Source organism: Odontesthes bonariensis, chromosome 9, assembly GCF_027942865.1.
Source record: "Odontesthes bonariensis isolate fOdoBon6 chromosome 9, fOdoBon6.hap1, whole genome shotgun sequence".
Classification (NCBI taxonomy): Eukaryota; Metazoa; Chordata; class Actinopteri; order Atheriniformes; family Atherinopsidae; genus Odontesthes; species Odontesthes bonariensis.
Window position 1 is genome coordinate 39,553,265 of NC_134514.1, and position 25,466 is coordinate 39,578,730.

The 25,466-nt window shown below is 42.7% G+C and overlaps 1 protein-coding gene across 1 annotated transcript in view; it reads right to left on the minus strand.

Moving 5' to 3' along the window:
• sorl1 (sortilin-related receptor, L(DLR class) A repeats containing) overlaps window positions 1-25,466 on the minus strand; it is a 137,569-nt gene that overhangs the window by 14,013 nt on the left and 98,090 nt on the right. The window contains exons 19-38 of the mRNA XM_075474219.1: window positions 25,286-25,377; window positions 22,640-22,886; window positions 22,408-22,546; window positions 22,036-22,209; window positions 21,784-21,897; window positions 21,567-21,689; window positions 19,723-19,842; window positions 19,368-19,493; window positions 18,614-18,724; window positions 18,321-18,452; window positions 17,551-17,682; window positions 17,256-17,390; window positions 17,024-17,176; window positions 16,687-16,857; window positions 16,145-16,273; window positions 15,871-15,997; window positions 13,164-13,333; window positions 12,809-12,921; window positions 9,398-9,502; window positions 9,253-9,319 (exon numbers count right to left, since the gene is read on the minus strand). Of these exons, the coding sequence (XP_075330334.1) occupies window positions 9,253-9,319; window positions 9,398-9,502; window positions 12,809-12,921; window positions 13,164-13,333; window positions 15,871-15,997; window positions 16,145-16,273; window positions 16,687-16,857; window positions 17,024-17,176; window positions 17,256-17,390; window positions 17,551-17,682; window positions 18,321-18,452; window positions 18,614-18,724; window positions 19,368-19,493; window positions 19,723-19,842; window positions 21,567-21,689; window positions 21,784-21,897; window positions 22,036-22,209; window positions 22,408-22,546; window positions 22,640-22,886; window positions 25,286-25,377 (2,680 nt within the window). The remainder of the gene's footprint in view (window positions 1-9,252; window positions 9,320-9,397; window positions 9,503-12,808; window positions 12,922-13,163; window positions 13,334-15,870; window positions 15,998-16,144; window positions 16,274-16,686; window positions 16,858-17,023; window positions 17,177-17,255; window positions 17,391-17,550; window positions 17,683-18,320; window positions 18,453-18,613; window positions 18,725-19,367; window positions 19,494-19,722; window positions 19,843-21,566; window positions 21,690-21,783; window positions 21,898-22,035; window positions 22,210-22,407; window positions 22,547-22,639; window positions 22,887-25,285; window positions 25,378-25,466) is intronic.

Consider the following 25,466-nt stretch of genomic DNA (forward strand, 5'->3'; position numbering starts at 1 on the left):
GTCAGTAAAGTTCAGTAAACTTCAGTAAAGGTCAGTAAAGTTAAGAAAACTTCAGTAAATGTCAGAAAACTTCAGTAAAGGTCAGTAAAGGTCAGTAAAGGTCAGTAAACTTCAGTAAATGTCAGTAAAGTTCAGTAAAGTTCAGTAAAGTTAAGAAAACTTCAGTAAATGTCAGTAAAGGTCAGTAAAGTTCAGTAAAGGTCAGTAAAGGTCAGTAAACTTCAGTAAAGTTCAGTAAACTTCAGTAAAGTTCAGTAAACGTGGTAGAAAAGATATTGACTTCGATGTGTTTGCCTCTTCAGAGGCACCAGAACAAACCACAGAAACACTGTTTCACAGAGAAGGCCCTCCACATTTTTAATTCCCCTAAATTCACATTTACATTTAAAAACATTTGGTCATTTAGTTTGTCCTCATCATTCCCCCCACAAGAAAAGAACCCTTTCAAGCTGAGAATGTAGAACATCAAGTGTTTTTTAGAAAATTCCCCACATAAAAAGACAATTTGGGGTAAATGGGCTCATCTTAAAAGACCTGCAACTATACTTTAAGAATATTCTGTCCTGATTTTCTGCTGATGGACACCAGGAACACGATCATGTAAGTCCCAACTGAGCAGCCTTCTAAAGGTCACCTCAGAGCTTCAGCTGTTAGGATCTGAGTCAGCACTCTGCTGATAACAGGTATGCGTCTCAGAGTGTCCCTCAGTCCAGAAGCATCCTGAAGGATTAAGGTTCCATAACTTCAACTCTGACATAAAACTGCTTTCAGACAGAAGAAACTTTTTATGGCTGTTCTAACTTTGGAAGGAACTGGGAGAGCTCCCTGCAGGGAGAACATTAGTGACGAAATGAATGATGAATTCAGCTAATACAGAATGTATGTTGATTGGCTGATGAACATGAATGTTCATCAGAAACTTCAGTAAACTTCAGTAAAGGTCAGTAAAGTTCAGTAAACGTCAGAAAACTTCAGTAAACTTCAGAAAACGTCAGAAAACTTCAGTAAAGGTCAGAAAACTTAAGAAAACTTGAGTAAAGTTCAGTAAACGTCAGAAAACTTAAGTAAAGTTCAGAAAACTTCAGTAAAGGTCAGTAAAGTTCAGTAAACTTCAGTAAAGGTCAGTAAAGTTCAGAAAACTTCAGTAAAGTTCAGTAAACGTCAGAAAACTTAAGTAAAGTTCAGAAAACTTCAGTAAAGGTCAGTAAAGTTCAGTAAACTTCAGTAAAGTTAAGAAAACTTCAGTAAATGTCAGTAAAGTTCAGTAAAGGTCAGTAAACGTCAGTAAAGTTCAGTAAAGGTCAGTAAAGTTCAGTAAACGTCAGAAAACTTCAGTAAATGTCAGTAAAGTTCAGTAAAGGTCAGTAAAGTTCAGTAAAGTTCAGTAAAGTTCAGAAAACTTCAGTAAAGTTCAGTAAACTTCAGTAAAGGTCAGTAAAGTTCAGTAAACGTCAGAAAACTTCAGTAAACTTCAGTAAAGGTCAGTAAAGTTCAGAAAACTTCAGTAAACTTCAGTAAAGGTCAGTAAACGTCAGAAAACTTCAGTAAACGTCAGAAAACTTCAGTAAAGGTCAGTAAAGGTCAGTAGAGTTCAGTAAAGGTCAGTAAACTTCAGTAAAGGTCAGAAAACTTCAGTAAAGTTCAGTAAAGTTCAGTAAACGTCAGAAAACATAAGAAAACTTCAGTAAACGTCAGTAAAGTTCAGTAAACGTCAGAAAACTTCAGTAAAGGTCGGTAAACTTCAGTAAAGGTCAGAAAACTTCAGTAAAGGTCAGTAAAGTTCAGTATAGTTCAGTAAACTTCAGTAAAGTTCAGTAAACGTCAGAAAACTTCAGTAAACTTCAGTAAAGTTCAGAAAACTTCAGTAAACTTCAGTAAAGGTCAGTAAAGTTTAGTAAACTTCAGTAAAGTTCAGTAAACGTCAGAAAACTTAAGTAAAGTTCAGAAAACTTCAGTAAAGGTCAGTAAAGGTCAGTAAAGTTCAGTAAACTTCAGTAAAGGTCAGTAAAGTTAAGAAAACTTCAGTAAATGTCAGAAAACTTCAGTAAAGGTCAGTAAAGGTCAGTAAACTTCAGTAAATGTCAGTAAAGTTCAGTAAAGTTCAGTAAAGTTAAGAAAACTTCAGTAAATGTCAGTAAAGGTCAGTAAAGTTCAGTAAAGGTCAGTAAAGGTCAGTAAACTTCAGTAAAGTTCAGTAAACTTCAGTAAAGTTCAGTAAACGTCAGAAAACTTCAGTAAAGGTCAGTAAACTTCAGTAAACGTCAGAAAACTTAAGAAAACTTCAGTAAAGGTCAGTAAAGTTCAGTATAGTTCAGTAAACGTCAGAAAACTTCAGTAAAGGTCAGTAAAGGTCAGAAAACTTCAGTAAAGGTCAGTAAAGGTCAGAAAACTTCAGTAAAGGTCAGTAAAGTTCAGTAAACGTCAGAAAACTTCAGTAAAGGTCAGTAAACTTCAGTAAACGTCAGAAAACTTCAGTAAAGGTCAGTAAAGTTCAGTATAGTTCAGTAAACGTCAGAAAACTTCAGTAAAGGTCAGTAAACGTCAGAAAACTTCAGTAAAGTTCAGTAAACGTCAGAAAACTTCAGTAAACTTCAGTAAAGTTCAGAAAACTTCAGTAAACTTCAGTAAAGGTCAGAAAACTTCAGTAAAGGTCAGTAAAGTTTAGTAAACTTCAGTAAAGTTCAGTAAACGTCAGAAAACTTCAGTAAAGTTCAGTAAAGTTCAGTAAAGTTAAGAAAACTTCAGTAAAGTTGAGTAAAGGTCAGTAAAGGTCAGTAAACTTCAGTAAAGGTCAGTAAACTACAGTAAAGGTCAGTAAAGTTCAGAAAACTTCAGTAAACTTCAGAAAAGGTCAGTAAAGTTCAGTAAACGTCAGAAAACTTAAGAAAACTTCAGTAAACGTCAGTAAAGTTCAGTAAACGTCAGAAAACTTCAGTAAAGGTCGGTAAACTTCAGTAAAGGTCAGTAAAGTTCAGTAAAGGTCAGTAAAGTTCAGTATAGTTCAGTAAACTTCAGTAAACGTCAGTAAAGTTCAGAAAACTTCAGTAAACTTCAGTAAACTTCAGAAAAGGTCAGTAAAGTTCAGTAAACGTCAGAAAACTTAAGAAAACTTCAGTAAACGTCAGTAAAGTTCAGTAAACGTCAGAAAACTTCAGTAAAGGTCGGTAAACTTCAGTAAAGGTCAGTAAAGTTCAGTATAGTTCAGTAAACTTCAGTAAACGTCAGTAAAGTTCAGAAAACTTCAGTAAAGTTCAGTAAACGTCAGAAAACTTCAGTAAAGGTCAGAAAACTTCAGTAAAGGTCAGTAAAGTTCAGAAAACTTCAGTAAAGGTCGGTAAACTTCAGTAAAGGTCAGTAAAGTTCAGTAAACTTCATTAAACGTCAGTAAACTTCATTAAACGTCAGTAAAGTTCAGTAAACGTCAGAAAACTTCAGTAAACTTCAGTAAAGTTCAGAAAACGTCAGAAAACTTCAGTAAACTTCAGTAAAGTTCAGAAAACTTTAGTAAACTTCAGTAAAGGTCAGAAAACTTCAGTAAAGGTCAGTAAAGTTCAGTATAGTTCAGTAAACTTCAGTAAAGGTCAGTAAAGTTTAGTAAACTTCAGTAAAGTTCAGTAAACGTCAGAAAACTTCAGTAAAGTTCAGTAAACGTCAGAAAACTTAAGAAAACTTCAGTAAAGTTCAGTAAACTTCAGTAAAGTTCAGTAAAGGTCAGTAAACTTCAGTAAACGTCAGAAAACTTAAGAAAACTTCAGTAAAGGTCAGTAAAGTTCAGTAAACGTCAGAAAACTTCAGTAAAGGTCAGTAAAGTTCAGTAAACGTCAGTAAAGTTCAGTAAACGTCAGAAAACTTCAGTAAACTTCAGTAAAGTTAAGAAAACTTCAGTAAAGGTCAGTAAAGTTCAGTAAAGGTCAGTAAAGGTCAGTAAAGTTCAGTAAATGTCAGTAAAGTTCAGTAAACGTCAGAAAACTTAAGAAAACTTCAGTAAACGTCAGTAAAGTTCAGTAAACGTCAGAAAACTTCAGTAAAGGTCGGTAAACTTCAGTAAAGGTCAGAAAACTTCAGTAAAGGTCAGTAAAGTTCAGAAAACTTCAGTAAAGTTCAGTAAAGGTCAGTAAAGTTCAGAAAACTTCAGTAAAGTTCAGTAAACGTCAGAAAACTTCAGTAAACTTCAGTAAAGTTCAGAAAACTTCAGTAAACTTCAGTAAAGGTCAGAAAAGGTCAGTAAAGTTTAGTAAACTTCAGTAAAGTTCAGTAAACGTCAGAAAACTTAAGTAAAGTTCAGAAAACTTCAATAAAGGTCAGTAAAGTTCAGTAAACTTCAGTAAAGGTCAGTAAAGTTAAGAAAACTTCAGTAAATGTCAGTAAATGTCAGTAAAGGTCAGTAAAGTTCAGTAAAGGTCAGTAAAGTTAAGAAAACTTCAGTAAAGTTCAGTAAACTTCAGTAAAGTTCAGTAAACGTCAGAAAACTTCAGTAAAGGTCAGTAAACTTCAGTAAACGTCAGAAAACTTAAGAAAACTTCAGTAAAGGTCAGTAAAGTTCAGTATAGTTCAGTAAACGTCAGAAAACTTCAGTAAAGGTCAGTAAAGGTCAGAAAACTTCAGTAAAGGTCAGTAAAGGTCAGAAAACTTCAGTAAAGGTCAGTAAAGTTCAGTAAACGTCAGAAAACTTCAGTAAAGGTCAGTAAACTTCAGTAAACGTCAGAAAACTTCAGTAAAGGTCAGTATAGTTCAGTAAACGTCAGAAAACTTCAGTAAAGGTCAGTAAAGGTCAGAAAACTTCAGTAAAGTTCAGTAAACGTCAGAAAACTTCAGTAAACTTCAGTAAAGTTCAGAAAACTTCAGTAAACTTCAGTAAAGGTCAGAAAACTTCAGTAAAGGTCAGTAAAGTTTAGTAAACTTCAGTAAAGTTCAGTAAACGTCAGAAAACTTCAGTAAAGTTCAGTAAAGTTGAGTAAAGGTCAGTAAAGGTCAGTAAACTTCAGTAAAGGTCAGTAAACTTCAGTAAAGGTCAGTAAAGTTCAGAAAACTTCAGTAAACTTCAGAAAAGGTCAGTAAAGTTCAGTAAACGTCAGAAAACTTAAGAAAACTTCAGTAAACGTCAGTAAAGTTCAGTAAACGTCAGAAAACTTCAGTAAAGGTCGGTAAACTTCAGTAAAGGTCAGTAAAGTTCAGTAAAGGTCAGTAAAGTTCAGTATAGTTCAGTAAAGTTCAGAAAACTTCAGTAAACTTCAGTAAACTTCAGAAAAGGTCAGTAAAGTTCAGTAAACGTCAGAAAACTTAAGAAAACTTCAGTAAACGTCAGTAAAGTTCAGTAAACGTCAGAAAACTTCAGTAAAGGTCGGTAAACTTCAGTAAAGGTCAGTAAAGTTCAGTATAGTTCAGTAAACTTCAGTAAACGTCAGTAAAGTTCAGAAAACTTCAGTAAAGTTCAGTAAACGTCAGAAAACTTCAGTAAAGGTCAGAAAACTTCAGTAAAGGTCAGTAAAGTTCAGAAAACTTCAGTAAAGGTCGGTAAACTTCAGTAAAGGTCAGTAAAGTTCAGTAAACTTCATTAAACGTCAGTAAAGTTCAGTAAACGTCAGAAAACTTCAGTAAACTTCAGTAAAGTTCAGAAAACGTCAGAAAACTTCAGTAAACTTCAGTAAAGTTCAGAAAACTTTAGTAAACTTCAGTAAAGGTCAGAAAACTTCAGTAAACTTCAGTAAAGTTCAGTATAGTTCAGTAAACTTCAGTAAAGGTCAGTAAAGTTTAGTAAACTTCAGTAAAGTTCAGTAAACGTCAGAAAACTTCAGTAAAGTTCAGTAAACGTCAGAAAACGTCAGAAAACGTCAGAAAACTTCAGTAAAGTTCAGTAAACTTCAGTAAAGGTCAGTAAACTTCAGTAAACGTCAGAAAACTTAAGAAAACTTCAGTAAAGGTCAGTAAAGTTCAGTATAGTTCAGTAAACGTCAGAAAACTTCAGTAAAGGTCAGTAAAGTTCAGTAAACGTCAGTAAAGTTCAGTAAACGTCAGAAAACTTCAGTAAACTTCAGTAAAGTTAAGAAAACTTCAGTAAAGGTCAGTAAAGTTCAGTAAAGGTCAGTAAAGGTCAGTAAAGTTCAGTAAATGTCAGTAAAGTTCAGTAAACGTCAGAAAACTTCAGTAAAGGTCGGTAAACTTCAGTAAAGGTCAGAAAACTTCAGTAAAGTTCAGTAAAGGTCAGTAAAGTTCAGAAAACTTCAGTAAAGTTCAGTAAACGTCAGAAAACTTCAGTAAACTTCAGTAAAGTTCAGAAAACTTCAGTAAACTTCAGTAAAGGTCAGAAAAGGTCAGTAAAGTTTAGTAAACTTCAGTAAAGTTCAGTAAACGTCAGAAAACTTAAGTAAAGTTCAGAAAACTTCAATAAAGGTCAGTAAAGTTCAGTAAACTTCAGTAAAGGTCAGTAAAGTTAAGAAAACTTCAGTAAATGTCAGTAAAGTTCAGTAAAGGTCAGTAAACTTCAGTAAAGGTCAGTAAAGTTAAGAAAACTTCAGTAAATGTCAGTAAAGTTCAGTAAAGGTCAGTAAACTTCAGTAAAGGTCAGTAAAGTTAAGAAAACTTCAGTAAAGTTCAGTAAAGTTCAGTAAAGGTCAGTAAAGGTCAGTAAAGTTCAGTAAAGGTCAGTAAAGGTCAGTAAAGTTAAGAAAACTTCAGTAAATGTCAGTAAAGTTCAGTAAAGGTCAGTAAAGGTCAGTAAAGTTCAGTAAAGGTCAGTAAAGTTCAGTAAAGTTCAGTAAACGTCAGAAAACTTCAGTAAAGTTCAGTAAACGTCAGAAAACTTCAGAAAACTTCAGTAAAGTTCAGAAAACTTCAGTAAAGTTCAGTAAACGTCAGTAAACTTCAGTAAAGTTCAGTATAGTTCAGTAAACTTCAGTAAACGTCAGTAAAGTTCAGAAAACTTCAGTAAAGTTCAGTAAACGTCAGAAAACTTCAGTAAAGGTCAGTAAACTTCAGTAGATGTCAGAAAACTTAAGAAAACTTCAGTAAAGGTCAGTAAAGTTCAGTATAGTTCAGTAAACGTCAGAAAACTTCAGTAAAGGTCGGTAAAGTTCAGTAAACTTCAGTAAAGGTCAGTAAAGTTCAGTCAAGTTCAGTCAAGTTCAGTAAAGTTAAGAAAACTTCAGTAAAGGTCGGTAAAGTTCAGTATAGTTCAGTAAACTTCAGTAAACTTCAGTAAAGTTCAGAAAACTTCAGTAAAGGTCAGTAAAGTTTAGTAAACTTCAGTAAAGTTCAGTAAACGTCAGAAAACTTAAGTAAAGTTCAGAAAACTTCAGTAAAGGTCAGTAAAGTTCAGTAAACTTCAGTAAAGGTCAGTAAAGTTCAGTAAAGGTCAGTAAAGTTAAGAAAACTTCAGTAAATGTCAGTAAAGTTCAGTAAAGTTCAGTAAAGGTCAGTAAAGTTCAGTAAAGGTCAGTAAAGGTCAGTATACTTCAGTACAGTTCAGTAAAGTTCAGTAAAAGTCAGTAAACTTCAGTAAAGTTAAGTAAACGTCAGAAAACTTAAGAAAACTTCAGTAAACGTCAGAAAACTTCAGAAAACTTCAGTAAAGTTCAGTAAACGTCAGAAAACTTCAGTAAAGGTCAGTATAGTTCAGTAAACGTCAGAAAACTTCAGTAAAGGTCAGTAAAGGTCAGAAAATTTCAGTAAAGGTCAGTAAAGTTCAGTAAACTTCAGTAAAGGTCAGTAAACTTCAGTAAAGGTCAGTAAAGTTCAGTCAAGTTCAGTCAAGTTCAGTAAAGTTAAGAAAACTTCAGTAAAGGTCAGTAAAGTTCAGTCAAGTTCAGTCAAGTTCAGTAAAGTTAAGAAAACTTCAGTAAAGGTCAGTAAAGTTCAGTAAACGTCAGAAAACTTCAGTAAAGGTCAGTAAAGGTCAGTAAAGTTCAGTAAACCAGTAAAGGTCAGTAAAGGTCAGTAAAGTTCAGTAAAGTTCCATAAAGTTCAGTAAAGGTCAGTAAAGGTCAGTAAAGTTCAGTAAAAGTCAGTAAACTTCAGTAAAGTTCAGTAAACGTCAGTAAAGGTCAGTAAAGTTCAGTAAACTTCAGTAAAGGTCAGTAAAGTTCAGTAAAGGTCAGTAAAGGTCAGTAAACTTCAGTACAGTTCAGTAAAGTTCAGTAAAAGTCAGTAAAGTTCAATAAAGTTCAGTAAAGGTCAGTAAAGTTCAGTAAACCAGTAAAGGTCAGTAAAGTTCAGTAAAGTTCAGTAAAGGTCAGTAAAGGTCAGTAAAGTTCAGTAAAGTTCAGTAAAGTTCAGTAAAGTTCAGTAAAGATCAGTAAAGGTCAGTAAACTTCAGTAAAGTTCAGGAAACTTCAGTAAAGGTCAGTAAAGTTCAATAAAGTTCAGTAAAGGTCAGTAAAGTTCAGTAAAGTTCAGTAAAGTTCAATAAAGTTCAGTAAAGTTCAGTAAAGTTCAGTAAAGATCAGTAAAGGTCAGTAAAGATCAGTAAAGGTCAGTAAACTTCAGTAAAGTTCAGTAAAGGTCAGTAAAGTTCAGTAAAGGTCAGTAAACTTCAGTAAAGTTCAGTAAAGTTCAGTAAAGGTCAGTAAAGTTCAGTAAAGATCAGTAAAGTTCAGTAAAGGTCAGTAAAGGTCAGTAAAGTTCAGTAAAGATCAGTAAAGTTCAGTAAAGTTCAATAAAGTTCAGTAAAGGTCAGTAAAGATCAGTAAAGGTCAGTAAACTTCAGTAAAGTTCAGTAAAGTTCAGTAAAGGTCAGTAAAGTTCAGTAAAGATCAGTAAAGTTCAGTAAAGGTCAGTGAAGTTCAGTAAAGTTCAGTAAAGGTCAGTAAAGTTCAATAAAGTTCAGTAAAGATCAGTAAAGGTCAGTAAACTTAAGTAAAGGTGAGTAACCCAGAAAGAAGAGTGGAGCACAGGCTTCCAGTTCAGGTGCAGCAGCACATTCTGATTTCTTTGGGCTGCTCCTGTTGCACAAACAGTCCCTGAGAGCACTTGCACTGCATTCACTTGAACTCGGAAATTGGTCACGACCTTTCAACTTCAACATGACGCCCAAACTTGTGGTGGCCAATCAGATCGTAGGGGTTGAACAGCGCAGCCCTGCATTTCTTTAAAACCATAAATAAAACATGATTCATCATTGAGCTCAAAGCAGATGTGTCTGTGCATGAATAAAGAGGACCGGAGAAAGCTAAAGTCCTACATGTAGCCGTCACATTAGCGCCTGTGCTACGTCGTGTTCAGACCAGCAGCAAACGGGAAAGCTGTACATGCACTCACCTTTCTCAGGGGTGATCGATTTAATCTCACTCCAGTTTCCAACACCTCGGCTGGTCACTGCAGCCACCTGGAAAACATGCTGAAGCTGGTTTTTTTCTTCTTAAAGTTCTTTAAGCAACCACAGTGAGACGTGTGGGCGTCTTACCCGAAACCTGTACAGAGTGTCCGGCTGCAGCTCCTTCACTTCGCTGCTGGTCTTAGTGGATCTCTGTGATGTCCAATCAAGACCTCCACGCTCGCTGTATTCAGTCTGTCAACACACACATACATTATAACTCACACACACGTACATTATCACTCACACACACATATATTATAATATAGTCTGAGTTCATCAACGTGCTGCCTTGATGAGTTGCCCACTAGATTCCTAAAGTCTGTGCTGAGCAGTTTGTTACCTACAACTCGCTCATCTAGTCAACATTTCACTCCAGACTGGAACATTTCCAAAGGTCTTAAAAACTGCTGTCATTAAGCCTCTTCTAAAGAAGAGCAATCTTGATGCCACAGTACTGAACAACTACCGGCCCATATCAAACCTGTCATTCTTAGGCAAAGTCCTAGAAAAAGTTGTATACCAACAGCCTAGTGACTTTCTCCTGTCTAACAATGCTTTTGATTTTTCCAATCAGGCTTTAGGCCCCACCACAGCACTGAGACAGCTCTGATCAAGGTGACAAACGACATCCGCCTGAACACAGATGCAAGTAAAGTCACAGTCTTAGTTCTGCTGGACCTGAGTGCTGCCTTTGACACAGTTGACCATGCGATCTTATTACAGAGGTTAGAAGACTGGGTGGGAATCTCTGGTCGTGCTTTAAACTGGTTCAAGTCCTATCTGGAGGACAGGAAATATTTTGTTGAAATTGGTAACTGTGTCTCAGAACAAATGGCTATGACCTAAGGGGTTCCCCAGGGGTCAATCCTGGGACCCCTATTTTTCAATCTGTACATGCTTCCATAAGGCCAGCTTATACGCAGCTGTTCTACCACAACTATGCAGATGACACTCAGATCTACGTGTCACTGACGGCAGGAGAACACGGGCCTGTAGATACGTTGTGTCGCTGCATTGAACAGATCAGTGTATGGATGTAAAACAATTTCCTCCAGCTAAACTCAGACAAAACTGAAATCATTGTCTGTGGCCCACAGAAACAAAGAGAAAGTGTTATCAGTCACCTTGAGACTCTCTCTCTAAAACCTAATAATCAGGTTAGAAATCTCGGGGTAATATTGGACTCAGACCTGAACTTTAACAGCCACATTAAATCTGTAACATCAGCAGCTTTTTACCATCTAAAAAACATTGGCAGAATCAAAGGAATAGTGTCTAAAGCAGACTTAGAGAGACTGATCCATGCGTTTGTCTCCAGCAGGTTAGACTACTGTAACGGCCTGCTCACTGGGCTCTAAACGGGCTGTAAGACAGCTGCAGTACATCCAGAACGCTGCTGCTCGAGTCCTGACTAGAACCAGGAAATACCACCATATTAGTCCAGTGCTCAGGTCTCTGCACTGGCTTCCTGTCGCTCAGAGAATAGACTTTAAAACAGCTCTGCTTGTGTACAAGTCTCTTCATGGTCAAGTACCAAAGTACATCTCTGACATGTTAGAGCCACATGAACCAACTCGGGCTCTGAGAACCTCAGGGAGGGGTCTCCTGCCTCAGGGAGGGGTCTCCTGCTGGGGCCCAGAGTCAGGACTAAACAAGGTGAGGCTGCGTTTCAGTTTGATGCTCCTAACATCTGGAACAGCCTTCCAGAAGATGTGAGACAGGCCTTAACTCTGACAATGTTTAAATCCAGGCTGAAAACAGTTCTGTTTAGGTGTGCATATGACACCTGAAAGTGTTTGATCTGCACTCTTCACTTTTAAATTAATTAATGATTATTTTAATGGGTTTTTAATTTCTTTATTTTTTATTTCTTTTTAATGATTTTATTGCCTTCTTCTGATTTTATGTAGCTGTGAAGCACTTTGAATTGCCCTGTGTATGAATTGTGCTCTATAAATAAAATTGCCTTGCCTTGCCTTATAACTCACACACACGTACATTATCACTCACACACACGTACATTATAACTCACACACACGTACATTATCACTCACACACACGTACATTATAACTCACACACACGTAGATTATCACTCACACACACGTACATTATCACTCACACACACGTACATTATCACTCACACACACGTACATTATCACTCACACACACGTACATTATAACTCACACACACGTACATTATCACTCACACACATTAGTGCTGGGCGGTATGACCAAAAATACATATCACGCTATTTTTTCACGGTATATCACGGTATTTTTTTTTTCATGCATAATTAGGTGTTCACAGCATTTTCTACATATTGAGAACAGAATTAAAAATTAAAATAAAAATTCCTTCGTTAATAATTGGTCACACAGAACTTCATTGTATTAATATTCACATCTTCATTGTAAACAAATTAATAACATAGCTAATTACACTGGTCGGACTGTTCAGCTGTTTCAGACTGATACCTCCGGTTCAGGCTGGTCCTCATCCTCAACACGTCTCTTTTTCAATAGCGGAAAATATTTTTCAATACTCATCTGGATAGAAGCAGCAAACATTCAGTGTAAGAGTTTAAAAAACCTACTTTATTTGATTCACAGCTGCTAGTGTTTAGACCTCGACAACCCAACTACATTTTTTTTTTTTTTTAACGGCAAACTTGCGACTAGTTAACTTTATAAAGAAGGCGTAATAGCTTGTTTGCTATGGGTCGGGTCGGGACGGGACAACATTGTATTAAAAATATAAAATATTTTTATAAGACTTTTTAATGTGTGATTTTATAAGGTTGCACGTGATACCAACCTTTTGTGAATTTCGCCAGCCGTCTTCTTTCGGTTGAGCTAATCTAACACGACGCTGAAGCTAGCAAGCTTCCACGCTTCCAGGCTTCCAGGGATGATCTCGCTGATGGAGACACACGCGGTGTGCACGGAGGGGAGGGGCTGTGTGTGTGTGTGTGTGTGTGTGTGTGTGTGTGTGTGTGTGTGTGTGTGTGTGTGTGTGAGTAGGCTATGTGAGAGAGACGCATGACTGACAGAGACGGAGGGAGAGCAGGGAAAGGAAATGCAGCTTAAGGAATACCAGTATTTTTTAAATAGCGTTAAAAATAGACAGTAAACATGCGTTTTTAGAAGCGCAACACTGAAAAGGGTCCCGTCTCAAACAATGTCACGCGACGCAGCGTTCCCCCCGTTGTGTAATCAAATACACCGGTATGGCGGTATATTAAAAATTCATATCATAATGAAATTATAAACCGGTATTCGGTGTGAACCGGTATACCGCCCAGCACTAACACACATGTACATTATCACTCACACACACACACACACACACACACACACACACACACGTACATTATCACTCACACACATGTACATTATCACTCACACACACACACACACACATTATCACTCACACACATGTACATTATCACTCACACAAATGTACATTATCACTCACACACACGTACATTATCACTCACAATGTACTCCCTGATCAGGCCATGTCCCTTATCAGGAGGGCCCCAGGACAGCTCCACCGTCCCTTCCTCAGCGTTGTCACAGGAAAGCTGCAGGTTCCTGGGAGGGTCAGGCACTATACACCAACACACACACACACACACACACACACACACACATCACCCAAAATTAAGAGGATGCAGTAAAAAGTGTATTATACAAGAAGTAGGAGTTTATGGTTATTGGTTTACTGAATAACAAAGTTCAGTGTCAGAAAACTGCCCTGAATACAGTCCTGATTTAATCTGAAACTGGGACAGTAACGGAACAAAGCGTGAGTACAACAGCACAAATAAACAAGCCTGGTGTGACACTCACATCCCTCTGGGGTCCTGACTGTGATCACCTCGTTGGTCTTGTGCAGCTTGCTGAGGCACTGAGTGAGCACCTTCAGGTGGTAGGTGGTGTCTGGCTTCAGCACCGTCAGTTTGTAGCTGCTCTTGTTGCTGTGGGTGTCCATGATGGTCCACTGCTGTGTCCCAACAAGCCTGAGCACAGAAACACATAACCACAGTCACCACAGAGTGAGCCCCACAGTGAGCCACACAGTGAGCCACACAGTGAGCCACAGAGTGAGCCACAGAGTGAGCCACACAGTGACCCACACAGTGAGCCACACAGTGAGCAACACAGTGAGCCACAGAGTGAGCCACACAGTGAGCCACACAGTGAGCCACACAGTGAGCAACACAGTGAGCAACACAGTGAGCCACAGAGTGAGCCACAGAGTGAGCCACACAGTGAGCCACAGAGTGAGCCACACAGTGAGCCACACAGTGAACCACACAGTGAGCCACACAGTGAGCCACAGAGTGAGCCACACAGTGAGCCACACAGTGAGCCACACAGTGAGCAACACAGTGAGCCACACAGTGAGCCACACAATGAGCCACAGAGTGAGCCACACAGTGAGCCACAGAGTGAGCCACACAGTGAGCCACACAGTGACCCACACAGTGAGCCACACCGTGAGCCACACAGTGAGTCACACAGTGAGCCACACAGTGAGCCACACAGTGAGTCACACAGTGAGTCACACAGTGAGCCACACAGTGAGCCACACAGTGAGTCACACAGTGAGCCACACAGTGAGCCACACAGTGAGCCACAGAGTGAGCCACACAGTGAGATACACAGTGAGCCACACAGTGAGCCACACAGTGAGTCACACAGTGAGCCACAGAGTGAGCCACACAGTGAGCCACAGAGTGAGCCACACAGTGAGCCACACAGTGAGATACACAGTGAGCCACACAGTGAGCCACACAGTGAGCCACACAGTGAGCCACACAGTGAGCCACACATTGAGCCACACAGTGAGCCACACAGTGAGCCACAGAGTGAGCCACACAGTGAGCCACACAGTGAACCACAGAGTGAGCCACAGAGTGAGCCACACAGTGAGCCACACAGTGAGCCACAGAGTGAGCCACACAGTGAGCCACACAGTGAGCCACAGAGTGAGCCACAGAGTGAGCCACACAGTGAGCCACACAGTGAGCCACAGAGTGAGCCACACAGTAAGCCACACAGTGAGCCACACAGTGAGCCACAGAGTGAGCCACACAGTGAGCCACACAGTGAGCCACACAGTGAGCCACACAGTGAGCCACAGAGTGAGCCACACAGTGAGCCACACAGTGAGCCACACAGTGAGCCACACAGTGAGCCACACAGTGAGCCACACAGTGAGCCACAGAGTGAGCCCCACAGTGAGCCACACAGTGAGCCACACAGTGAGCCACAGAGTGAGCCACAGAGTGAGCCACACAGTGACCCACACAGTGAGCCACACAGTGAGCAACACAGTGAGCCACACAGTGAGCCACACAGTGAGCCACACAGTGAGCCACACAGTGAGCAACACAGTGAGCAACACAGTGAGCCACAGAGTGAGCCACAGAGTGAGCCACACAGTGAGCCACAGAGTGAGCCACACAGTGAGCCACACAGTGAACCACACAGTGAGCCACACAGTGAGCCACAGAGTGAGCCACACAGTGAGCCACACAGTGAGCCACACAGTGAGCAACACAGTGAGCCACACAGTGAGCCACACAATGAGCCACAGAGTGAGCCACACAGTGAGCCACAGAGTGAGCCACACAGTGAGCCACACAGTGACCCACACAGTGAGCCACACCGTGAGCCACACAGTGAGTCACACAGTGAGCCACACAGTGAGCCACACAGTGAGTCACACAGTGAGTCACACAGTGAGCCACACAGTGAGTCACACAGTGAGCCACACAGTGAGCCACACAGTGAGCCACAGAGTGAGCCACACAGTGAGATACACAGTGAGCCACACAGTGAGTCACACAGTGAGTCACACAGTGAGCCACACAGTGAGCCACACAGTGAGCCACAGAGTGAGCCACAGAGTGAGCCACACAGTGAGATACACAGTGAGCCACACAGTGAGCCACACAGTGAGCCACACAGTGAGCCACACAGTGAGCCACACATTGAGCCACACAGTGAGCCACACAGTGAGCCACAGAGTGAGCCACACAGTGAGCCACACAGTGAACCACAGAGTGAGCCACAGAGTGAGCCACACAGTGAGCCACACAGTGAGCCACAGAGTGAGCCACACAGTGAGCCACACAGTGAGCCACAGAGTGAGCCACAGAGTGAGCCACACAGTGAGCCACACAGTGAGCCACAGAGTGAGCCACACAGTAAGCCACACAGTGAGCCACACAGTGAGCCACAGAGTGAGCCACACAGTGAGCCACACAGTGAGCCACACAGTGAGCCACACAGTGAGCCACACAGTGAGCCACACAGTGAGCCACAGAGTGAGCCACACAGTGAGCCACACAGTGAGCCACACAGTGAGCCACACAGTGAGCCACACAGTGAGCCACACAGTGAGCCACAGAGTGAGCCACACAGTGAGCCACAGAGTGAGCCACACAGTGAGCCACACAGTGAGCCACACAGTGAGCAACACAGTGAGCCACAGAGTGAGCCACACAGTGAGCCACAGAGAAGCGCTCTGAAGTGTGTCCATGCTCACCTGTAGTAGATGAGGAAGTAGCAGGAGTTCAAAGGGAGGTTTTTGGGACGGGACCAGGTCAGAGTGATGGCCCCCGAGAAATCTGGTGTCCACTGGAGGTTCTGGACTTTGTAGGCCAGAGTGTCCGCTGGCAGACAAAAGGAGGGAACCAAGTTGTAATGTTTGAGGTAGGTCATACAAACAACCACCAGGGGGCGGTACTACACTGCCTTAGACCTGAAGGGACCACCAGCAGACTTGTGAGTGAGAGTGGGTGATACTGCTGTGGACCTACGGGTGCAGTTGTCCTCATCGCTGTGGTCAGAGCAGTCCAGGAAACCGTCACACCTCTCAGTGTCCAGCAGGCAGGCTTCCCCGTCAGAGCAGCGAGTCCCGTTCATGCACGACAGAGGCCCACGGGTGGCTGCAGACAAATGCAGAGTGGGCCCACATAAGCCTCTGTAATACCACTACCTGCATCGGAATATTCTATGGGCAGCCAAAAGTTGGATTTATAGTTTGCAAGAACAGTTTTAGAAGCATTGTTTTACATAATGATGATTAAAATCAGTGAAAGCTTTAGTAAATAAATTCCCGGCTGGTTCTTTCTGTGTGGAGTCTGCATGTTCTCCCCGTGTATGCGTGGGTTATCTCCGGGTGCGTGTGTGTGCTGCTCCCATCTAACACACACATTTAACCTGTGTGTGTTAGATGGGAGCAGCACACACACAGGTTAAATGTGAAGTGAAGTGAAATTTATTTATTTCGCACTTTTCAGCAACAAGGTGCAAAGTGTGATGGAATCCTTCTGAAACAGAAGCATGTGCAGGGACTCACGGCAGTGGGCTTCGTCAGAGCCATCCTGGCAGTGGAGCTGGCCGTCACACTGCTGCCATTCAGGGATGCAGTGGGGGGGGCGGCGACACAGGAACTGACCTCGACTGCAGCGATCAGGGGACGGAGGGGCCAGGGTGGGTGCCGGGGCTAACGTCCCAGAGCTATTGGCTGCTGTCAGAGGATTAAGATGCAGAGAGTTGCTCATTCTCCTTTAAAGGGATAGTTCGCCCAAATCCCTCTAAATCCAACTGGTCGAAACTTTAGATCCATTCTTATCATTCTGAATGCTACAAACTATCAGAACTCCCTTCACAGTGAAAGCTCTGCGTGTCAGTACCTGTTGGACACCCAAGCTCATCGCTGCCATCGGGGCAGTCAGCGTAGCCGTCACACACCCAGGTGTTGATGATGCACGCTCCGGAGCCACAGTGGAAGCGGTTGGGGGCACATGTAGTGGGGCCAGGGGTCACAGCATGAGGAGTAACACCCCCTGAAAGGTTATAGAGAAGGTTACAAAAAGATTATTTTAGATAGCAGAAGCCCAAAGTGGGTGTTGTTAAAGCTTGTACCTGTACACTGAAGCTCATCAGACCAGTCGCCACAGTCATTCTCTCCGTCACACTTCCACCACGTAGGGATGCAGCGTCCGTTTCTGCATTCGTACTGGAAATACCTGGAGCAGCCTGGGACCTCGGTGGGAGCAGCTGGAACGGGACAGAGGGGGCCTCAGATAGAGCTCAGCATTCAGAATAACAGTCATGAACTGGGACTGGAACCTATTCACTGACTACATCTGTTCCACTCCATGCAGTGTGTGTGTGTGTGAGTGATCTGGGTAATTGTGAACCAGCTCTTCCTCCTCACCACAGTTGGCTTCATCAGAGTAATCCCCACAGTCATCCATGCCGTCGCACTTCCACTCCAGGCTCACACACACTCCGTTGGCACACTGGAAGGTGTAGGTGTCGCACACTTTGCCGAATTCAGATTGTGTGGCTGACAAAAAAAGAAATCCTGATTTAACTGGGCCATCAGACCTGCAAAAGCTCCTTTCTCCCTTTGAATTCAGGAGCAGTGCATGCAAAGGTCTGCATCTTGGTGTCATGTGAAAACAAATTATCCGTATCTAACAATGATCGTAGCTCTGTAAGAATAGAAATGATGACAGGGAGGGCAATCACAAATGGATATAATGATACTGAATTTAGCAATTCTATCTTTAATCCAAAAGTTTTGAAGGGAAAATAATTGACTTTTTTTTTATTTCTCACATGCTGTATCATAAACCAGACATGAGCTGAAGGGTTTAATGGAAACTCAGTGGAAGCTGGGTGAAGATGTCTGAGGGCCATACACAGCAAATAAGACTGATGTTAAACTGGCGGAGCTGTGTAAACAGATCCAAGCCACCATCTGTTGGTTTAATCAGATGCTTTGGATGCACAGGTGAGAGAAACAGAGCTTTCTGCAGTGCTCTTCATCAACTGCTCGTCATTTTAAAGTCTGAAATCCTTCATTATCTCTCTGCAGCTCTAAGGAGTCTGCAGGGAGATAAAGGTTAAAGGTGTCTGTAGCTAATGGAAGGCTCTCTGTCAGTAACACAGTGATCAGTGCAGCGTGTGGCTGAAGCTCACCACATCCAGCATACTCAGCATCCTCATCAGAGCCGTCCTCACAGTGTTTGATGCCGTCACAAACCAAAGACTGAAACAGACACTGGGCTCGGCTCTTACATACAAACTCCATGTAGCGAGTGCACAGGGGGTCTGTGTGGGGAAAAAAAGCAGCATGACTCACCATCACACCTTACCAACAATACACCCACAATGCAGCTGAGCAGCGTGTGACATGCATGCTATGCTAACTCTGTGATGCTACAAAGCACACACAGCATGACTGACTGTGTGGAGCAGAAGCAGCCACTCACCACAGTTCTGCTCATCAGCGCCATCTGGGCAGTCCTGGATGCTGTTGCAGTGCGCTGCGGCTGGCAGGCAGGTGTCGTTGGAGCAGAGGAAGCCTTTACACTGAGTCCCCTCTGAAAACACACAGCATGAATAAAGCTCCACTCATCTGGCTCTGCTTCCTCTAGCTTTGGCTCCACGTCTGCTAACACAGCACAAGTCATTCTCACTTATTTTAGGCTTCCATATTCTGTGGAGAGATATAAAGTCTTTTATGGGACCATTTTAATATCGCACACTCCAAAAATGCTTAGGTGTGGATGGGACATTAAAGCTTCTCAGAAACTTTAAGCTTTTATTTCAGGTTCACTGAATCTCAGTAGTCCAAACTAAACCTTTGCGGAGAATCTGGGGAAATGATTGGATTGGACAGCTCAAAGCTCAGTGGCTTGTGTCCCTTAACACCAGCTGATCACCCAAAGAGGAGCCCTTCCTGCTGTAAACCTGGTGATGGTGCAGTTTTTTCCCTGGGGGGGGCATGCTGACCTGCACACAGGTGAAAGCTGTACAGGTAGGAGATCCAACTCATGGCTCCTTACTAACACAACATTTTGGGTCTGGATACATGTTCGTGATATATCAAGCAAAGACCTACAATTCCACACCCATATCCCATGAGCAGAATATAAACAAGGGAACTTGATGCTTTCACTGTTGCACTCAACAAAGAGGATGATTCTGAGATGACACAATGAGTTCCACATAATGTCAGCTTACCACAATACTGGGGATCTTCATCTGAGTCATCCTGACAGTCATCATCACCATCACACTTCCAGCGCAGAGGTATGCAGTGACCAGTGTGGCACTGGAAGCTGCTGGGCTCACATGTATGGTGGCCCACTTGGGTCAGAAAAAAGCAGAATGAAGGCAGGGAGACACAGTCAAACTGGGACTTCACAGACAGCAAACTGAAACGGCAACACACGTGAAAGTAAATGCATGAGCAAGCGTGTCCTGTCAGAATCAGCACAGACACGGGCCTCCAGTACTGAGAGTCAACTTCTACAATACCACTTTGCTTTTGACCAAGTCTGCCGCTGTAGGATAGAGTAATGCATGGTGACCCAACCTGTACAGTTGGCTTCATCCGACCAGTCCCTGCAGTCATTGTCTCCATCACAGCGCCACGTCTCCCGGATGCAAACCCCACGTGCACAGGTGAACTCCCCGGGGCCGCACTGGTGAGACTCTGCATTAAAAACACAGTAGAACATGTGCACGTGCTTCATTTCTTTACTTATCAAGTGGATTTACTTTTGTATTTGACACCAATAATCTTGGCAAATACAAGAAGCTATCAAAGGAAACTGCCAAAGGAAGCAGATGATGCTGTGTGAGCAGAAAATGGAACAATTTGTCTTTTTTACAGTTTTTCCTGATGAAGTCAGAGAGTTTGTGGCCACCTATAGAAAAACTCTTTTTAGAAAACTCTCCACCTCCCAGCAGAAAAATTGGGATCTTTTCAGAAAGGCGCTGATGTTTTCATATTGGCTCCTTTCCAGGCAGCAACTTTTAGATTAGATTAGATTAGATTATACTTTATTTATCCCACAACGGGGAAATTCACTTGTCACAGCAGCAACAATAGACATGAAACAAGACATTAAAAAAGATAAACATTTTTTTAAAAGAGAAAAAGCAAGTACTAAAAAGTTATGGAGCAGAACTAACCCAGAAAAAAAGACAGGAGCTGTTTGAGCAGCAATTTTCCCAAGTTGTGATTGGATGTCAGACAGATATCATAAGAACAAACCAAAAAGAAAAGCCCACTGTGGGAGCAATCAGCACACTGCCCTGACTGTTGCTGTTCAGTTCAATTCTAAACTGTCAACCTTCACCAGTAGGAGCATCATGCCAGCCTGGTTCTGCTGCATGGACACAGTCAGGCAGTGTTAGCACAGCTTAGTCAGGCAGTGTTAGCACAGCTTAGTCAGGCAGTGTTAGCACAGCTTAGTCATGCAGTGTTAGCACAGCTTAGTCAGGCAGTGTTAGCACAGGCCGAGCTAGGCAGTGTTAGCACAGCTTAGTCACGCAGTGTTAGCACAGCTTAGTTAGGCAGTGTTAGCACAGCTTAGTCAGGCAGTGTTAGCACAGCTTAGTCAGGCAGTGTTAGCACAGCCCGAGTTAGGCAGTGTTAGCACAGCTTACTCAGGCAGTGTTAGCACAGTTTACTCAGGCAGTGTTAGCACAGCTTACTCAGGCAATGTTAGCACAGCTTAGTTAGGCAGTGTTAGCACAGCTTAGTCAGGCAGTGTTAGCACAGCTTACTCAGGCAATGTTAGCACAGCTTACTCAGGCAGTGTTAGCACAGCTTACTCAGGCAGTGTTAGCACAGTTTACTCAGGCAGTGTTAGCACAGCCCGAGTTAGGCAGTGTTAGCACAGCCCGAGTCAGACAGTGTTAGCACAGCTTAGTCAGGCAGTGTTAGCACAGCTTAGTCAGGCAGTGTTAGCACAGCCCGAGTCAGGCAGTGTTAGCACAGCTTAGTCAGGCAGTGTTAGCACAGCCCGAGTCAGGCAGTGTTAGCACAGCTTACTCAGGCAGTGTTAGCACAGCTTACTCAGGCAGTGTTAGCACAGTTTACTCAGGCAGTGTTAGCACAGCCCGAGTTAGGCAGTGTTAGCACAGCCCGAGTCAGACAGTGTTAGCACAGCTTAGTCAGGCAGTGTTAGCACAGCCCGAGTCAGGCAGTGTTAGCACAGCTTAGTCAGGCAGTGTTAGCACAGCTTAGTCAGGCAGTGTTAGCACAGCCCGAGTCAGGCAGTGTTAGCACAGCTTAGTCAGGCAGTGTTAGCACAGCCCGAGTCAGGCAGTGTTAGCACAGCTTAGGAATGAAAGCAAACATTGTATCAACACCTTCAGCACACGGATACTGGGCGTGACAGCCACACCGCATAAAGTAACATATCTTACCACAATGCTCCTCATCACTGTTGTCTCCACAGTCGTCTTCATGATCACATTTGAAAGCCAGTGGGATGCAGGAGCCTGAGGCCAGGCAGCGAAACTGGTTGGATGGGTCACAGGCTGTAGTGGCTGAGAGTGGACAAGGACAGATTGGTGTTGTTTCCATAATGAAGGCAGATTTTTTGTCTTTACTGAGAGAAAAGCACTTCAGCCGGACACTCACGACACTCCTGTTCGTCACTCATGTCTCCACAGTCGTTGTCACTGTCACACTTCCAGATGCTGCTGATGCAGCGGCCATTAGCGCAGCGGTACTGACTGGGCAAACAGCTGTGCTCTGATCACAAGACAAGAAGAATCCCATGTAAAGTGCTAATTAATGAGGTGGAGGCTTTAATTCCAACAGGGCTGGGGTCACAGATCTGACAGAGCTCGGAGCATGCAGCAGGGCTCTGGGCTGTGTGCTTGCTCTCACCAGTCTTCACACAGGAGTTGTTTTGGAGCTGGTAGCCGGGGGGGCACTGGCACTGCAGCTCCCCGTTGGGCATGGTCAGAGTGGGGGCACCATCCGGGCACACACAGGTGTGTCTGTGGCTGGGCTGAGGCAGACACAGAAGGCTGCAGGGCTGGTCGGCACATGCATTATGGCCTGGTGGGCAAGAAGTAACACCGGGACTCATTTCATTCATCTGAACATGCAGCTTGTATGTGGAACTATTTGTTAAGACTCTTCGTTTGCTATTAATATTTCAGTTGAGACAATGTATTGGAAGATTTGAACTTGTGAAGCTCAAAGTATGAGGCCCAACTCTAAAGTTTCTGGAGGTAACATCTGTCTGATCCTCACCTCTGTTCTTCCCCTTATAGAAAATCTTCAGGTCCATGACTCCAGTTAGTCTGCCAACAATCAGCTCATTGCTCTCAGATCCAGCCTTCGGAGCTTTGAAGATTCCCATTCTTGACCAGTCGTCCCAGTACAGATCATTCTGAAATCAGAATTCAGAGCAAGAATTTAAACTGCTTCCAGAAGAAGTGAAATAAAGTGTCAGAACAGGTGTAAAGAGCGAACAGAGTCCTGCCTTGAAAACAGCTATGGCGTAGGGATGGGGCAGCCCCTCCATCAGGACGCTCCTCTGGCCCCCCGTGAAGTCGGCCCTCTCGATGCGGTCGCTGTAGGCTTCGGTCCAGTACAGCCAGTGGTCATCAGCTGTGATCCCATTGGGCCAACGGACACCTTCTGACACGATGCAGGAGACATTTGTCCCGTCCATGTAGCCCCTGTACACGCCAGCTGCTCGGTCTCCCCAGTCAGTCCAGAACATGAGACTGTGGCACACCCAGAGGAAACAACTCTCACTGTGTGTGCTGCTTTACTCTTACTCCAACCTGACCTTAACAAGACCCTGCACTGAGATCCTCACACATATACTGTATATACTGTATATACTGTATATACACTATATACTGTATATACAGTATATACACTATATACTGTATATGATTAGGAGTCTGATATGTCTGCCTGGTCTTCAGCACATACATGCTACCAGTTTTTATAAAGAACGCACCAGATCAGAAAACAGGGGCAGAGAAGAAGTGAAGTGATTCGTCTTTTTTCAGAGAAAACAAAAAGAGACGAGGTGAGAACCACAGTGGGATTCCAAGTTGAGTCCAACTCCAGTAGTTGGCTTAAATTGGACTGTACCTTTGAAGTGCCTTGAGATGACATCTGTTGTGATTTGGTGCTAAACAAATAAAGGTGAAGTGAATTGAATGAGCAGAATTGCTCTCAGATTAAAGCAGAGCCATCTTTAGTTGTGCAGAATGATGCTGGCTGAGGCGTGTGAGGGCTGAGAAGAAGACAGAGAGGCTGTACTCCTTCCTCAGAGGTTTTTTTTTTTTTTCATGCACCAGTGGGCTGAGGCAGGGGCTGACCCTCCCTGGGTCTCTGTTAAAGGCCATGCTTTAATCATGGGATTAAAATGATACTAAACTGGATCAAAATGAACTGGCTTGAATGGAACTGTTCTAAATTGGGCTTAAAGGGATAGTTCGCCTCTTTTGACATGAAGCTGTATGACATCCCATATCAGCAACATCATTTCTGAACATCTTCTTACCCCCTGCTGCGTCCTGTGAGCAGAGTTCCAGCCTCGTTTTGGTGTTGATGAAGGTAGTCCGGCTAGTTGGCTGGGGTTTAAAAAATAAAGCGTTTTGCTTCTCAAAACAATATGCGTTCAACAGAGTAATACATTTGCATCACAAAATCGTTGTGCATGAAAAAGTCAGAGCTCACATCGCTTGGCGCTATTTTTGCCTCCCTTCATATCAATGCGATGTAAACTGTGCAGACCGAGCACTCCCCTGCTTCCGAGCAGCAAACACTGTAACAGGTGCGGCTATCGCTAGGTGGCTGAACTCACTGATATGAAGGGAGGCAAAAATAGCGCCAAGCGATGTGAGGTCTGACTTTTTCCTGCACAACGATTTTGTGATGCAAATGTATTACTCTGTTGAACGCATATTGTTCTGAGAAGCAAAAGGCTTTATTTTTTAAACCCCAGCCAACTAGCCGGACTACCTTCATCAGCACCAAAACGAGGCTGGAACTCTGCTCACAGGACGCAGCAGGGGGTAAGATGTTCAGAAATGATGCTGCTGATATGGGATGTTACACAGCTTCATGTCAAAAGAGGCGAACTATCCCTTTAAACTGAAGCTGTTTAGTTTAAAGCACTCTGAAACAGCTTCTGTTTTCATTCGGCACAACGACTGAACTTAATCAGACTGACTGAGATTAGAGGCTGGCATCACTGAATATATGTGGGGAAAGATCAAGGTTTAAAACCTCGGACCACAAAAAATGAAATGATACGAGCAAACAATCAACAACTAACCTTTAATACGTTTGAATGTTTCATGTAAAGTGAATGCAGTTGAACTGTTATTGGGAGGCATTTTGTTCCTTTAGAGCAAGGATTTCGAAGTCAAACACAGAGGGCCAAAAAAACTCATTTGTTACAAGCCGAGGGCCGGACTGGTTCAATGTTTATTAAAACATATTGAAATGATTGCACGTAGGCTATTGAACCAAGACCTAACACACTGTATATTATTTAATGATTAAATGAATAAAGCAATATTTTGTTATGGCTCTGTCAGTAACTTCAAGGGAAAACATTTTCAACAGGCAAACAGCAAAAAATGTAATTGTTTTTAAAAACAAAATATGTTTCTTAATATCAAGATAAATGCATAAATAAAAGTGCATGCATTATAAACTGAAAATGCATTATTGTGCTGCTCTATGATCCTACCCATCATAGATTCTATTCTTTCATTCCAGCCAAACTTTCTCCACACAGGTTTGCCTTTTACCTCGGTGAACATGCACTCTGCCTCCCACCCGCCGTGAAACCCCCTGTTCTCAGCGTCCACCTTATGTTTACCCATTTTTGAGGAGGGGGGTAGCTGAAGGTTGATCTCTGCTGATGAATAATCAAGCCGCTTGTGCGTTCTACCATTGCATTGTGGGGAACGTAGTGTTGGTGCGTGCAAAACACCAGCGGGCGGCTGTGGCCTGCGGGCCGGTTCTAACAGTAATTAAATATCATGCAGGGGGCCATAGATAATTCGTTCCCTGACTTTGACATATGTGCTGTAAAGTGAAAGGAATGGGATGATGAGGACAGCCACGCTGCTGATGCTGGAGCTGTAGTTTTTACCTCTCCCCGGGTAGCAGGACCAGAGCTCGAGGATGCTCCAGGATGGAGGAGTTGAGCAGCGTGTGACGCAGGTCCCCATCAGGATTAGACACCTACAAACCCAATCACCATGAAACCTTTCACTGGCTGGCTCTGCCATCCACAGAATTCACTTTAATAACCAGAACAAGCTGAATGCTGA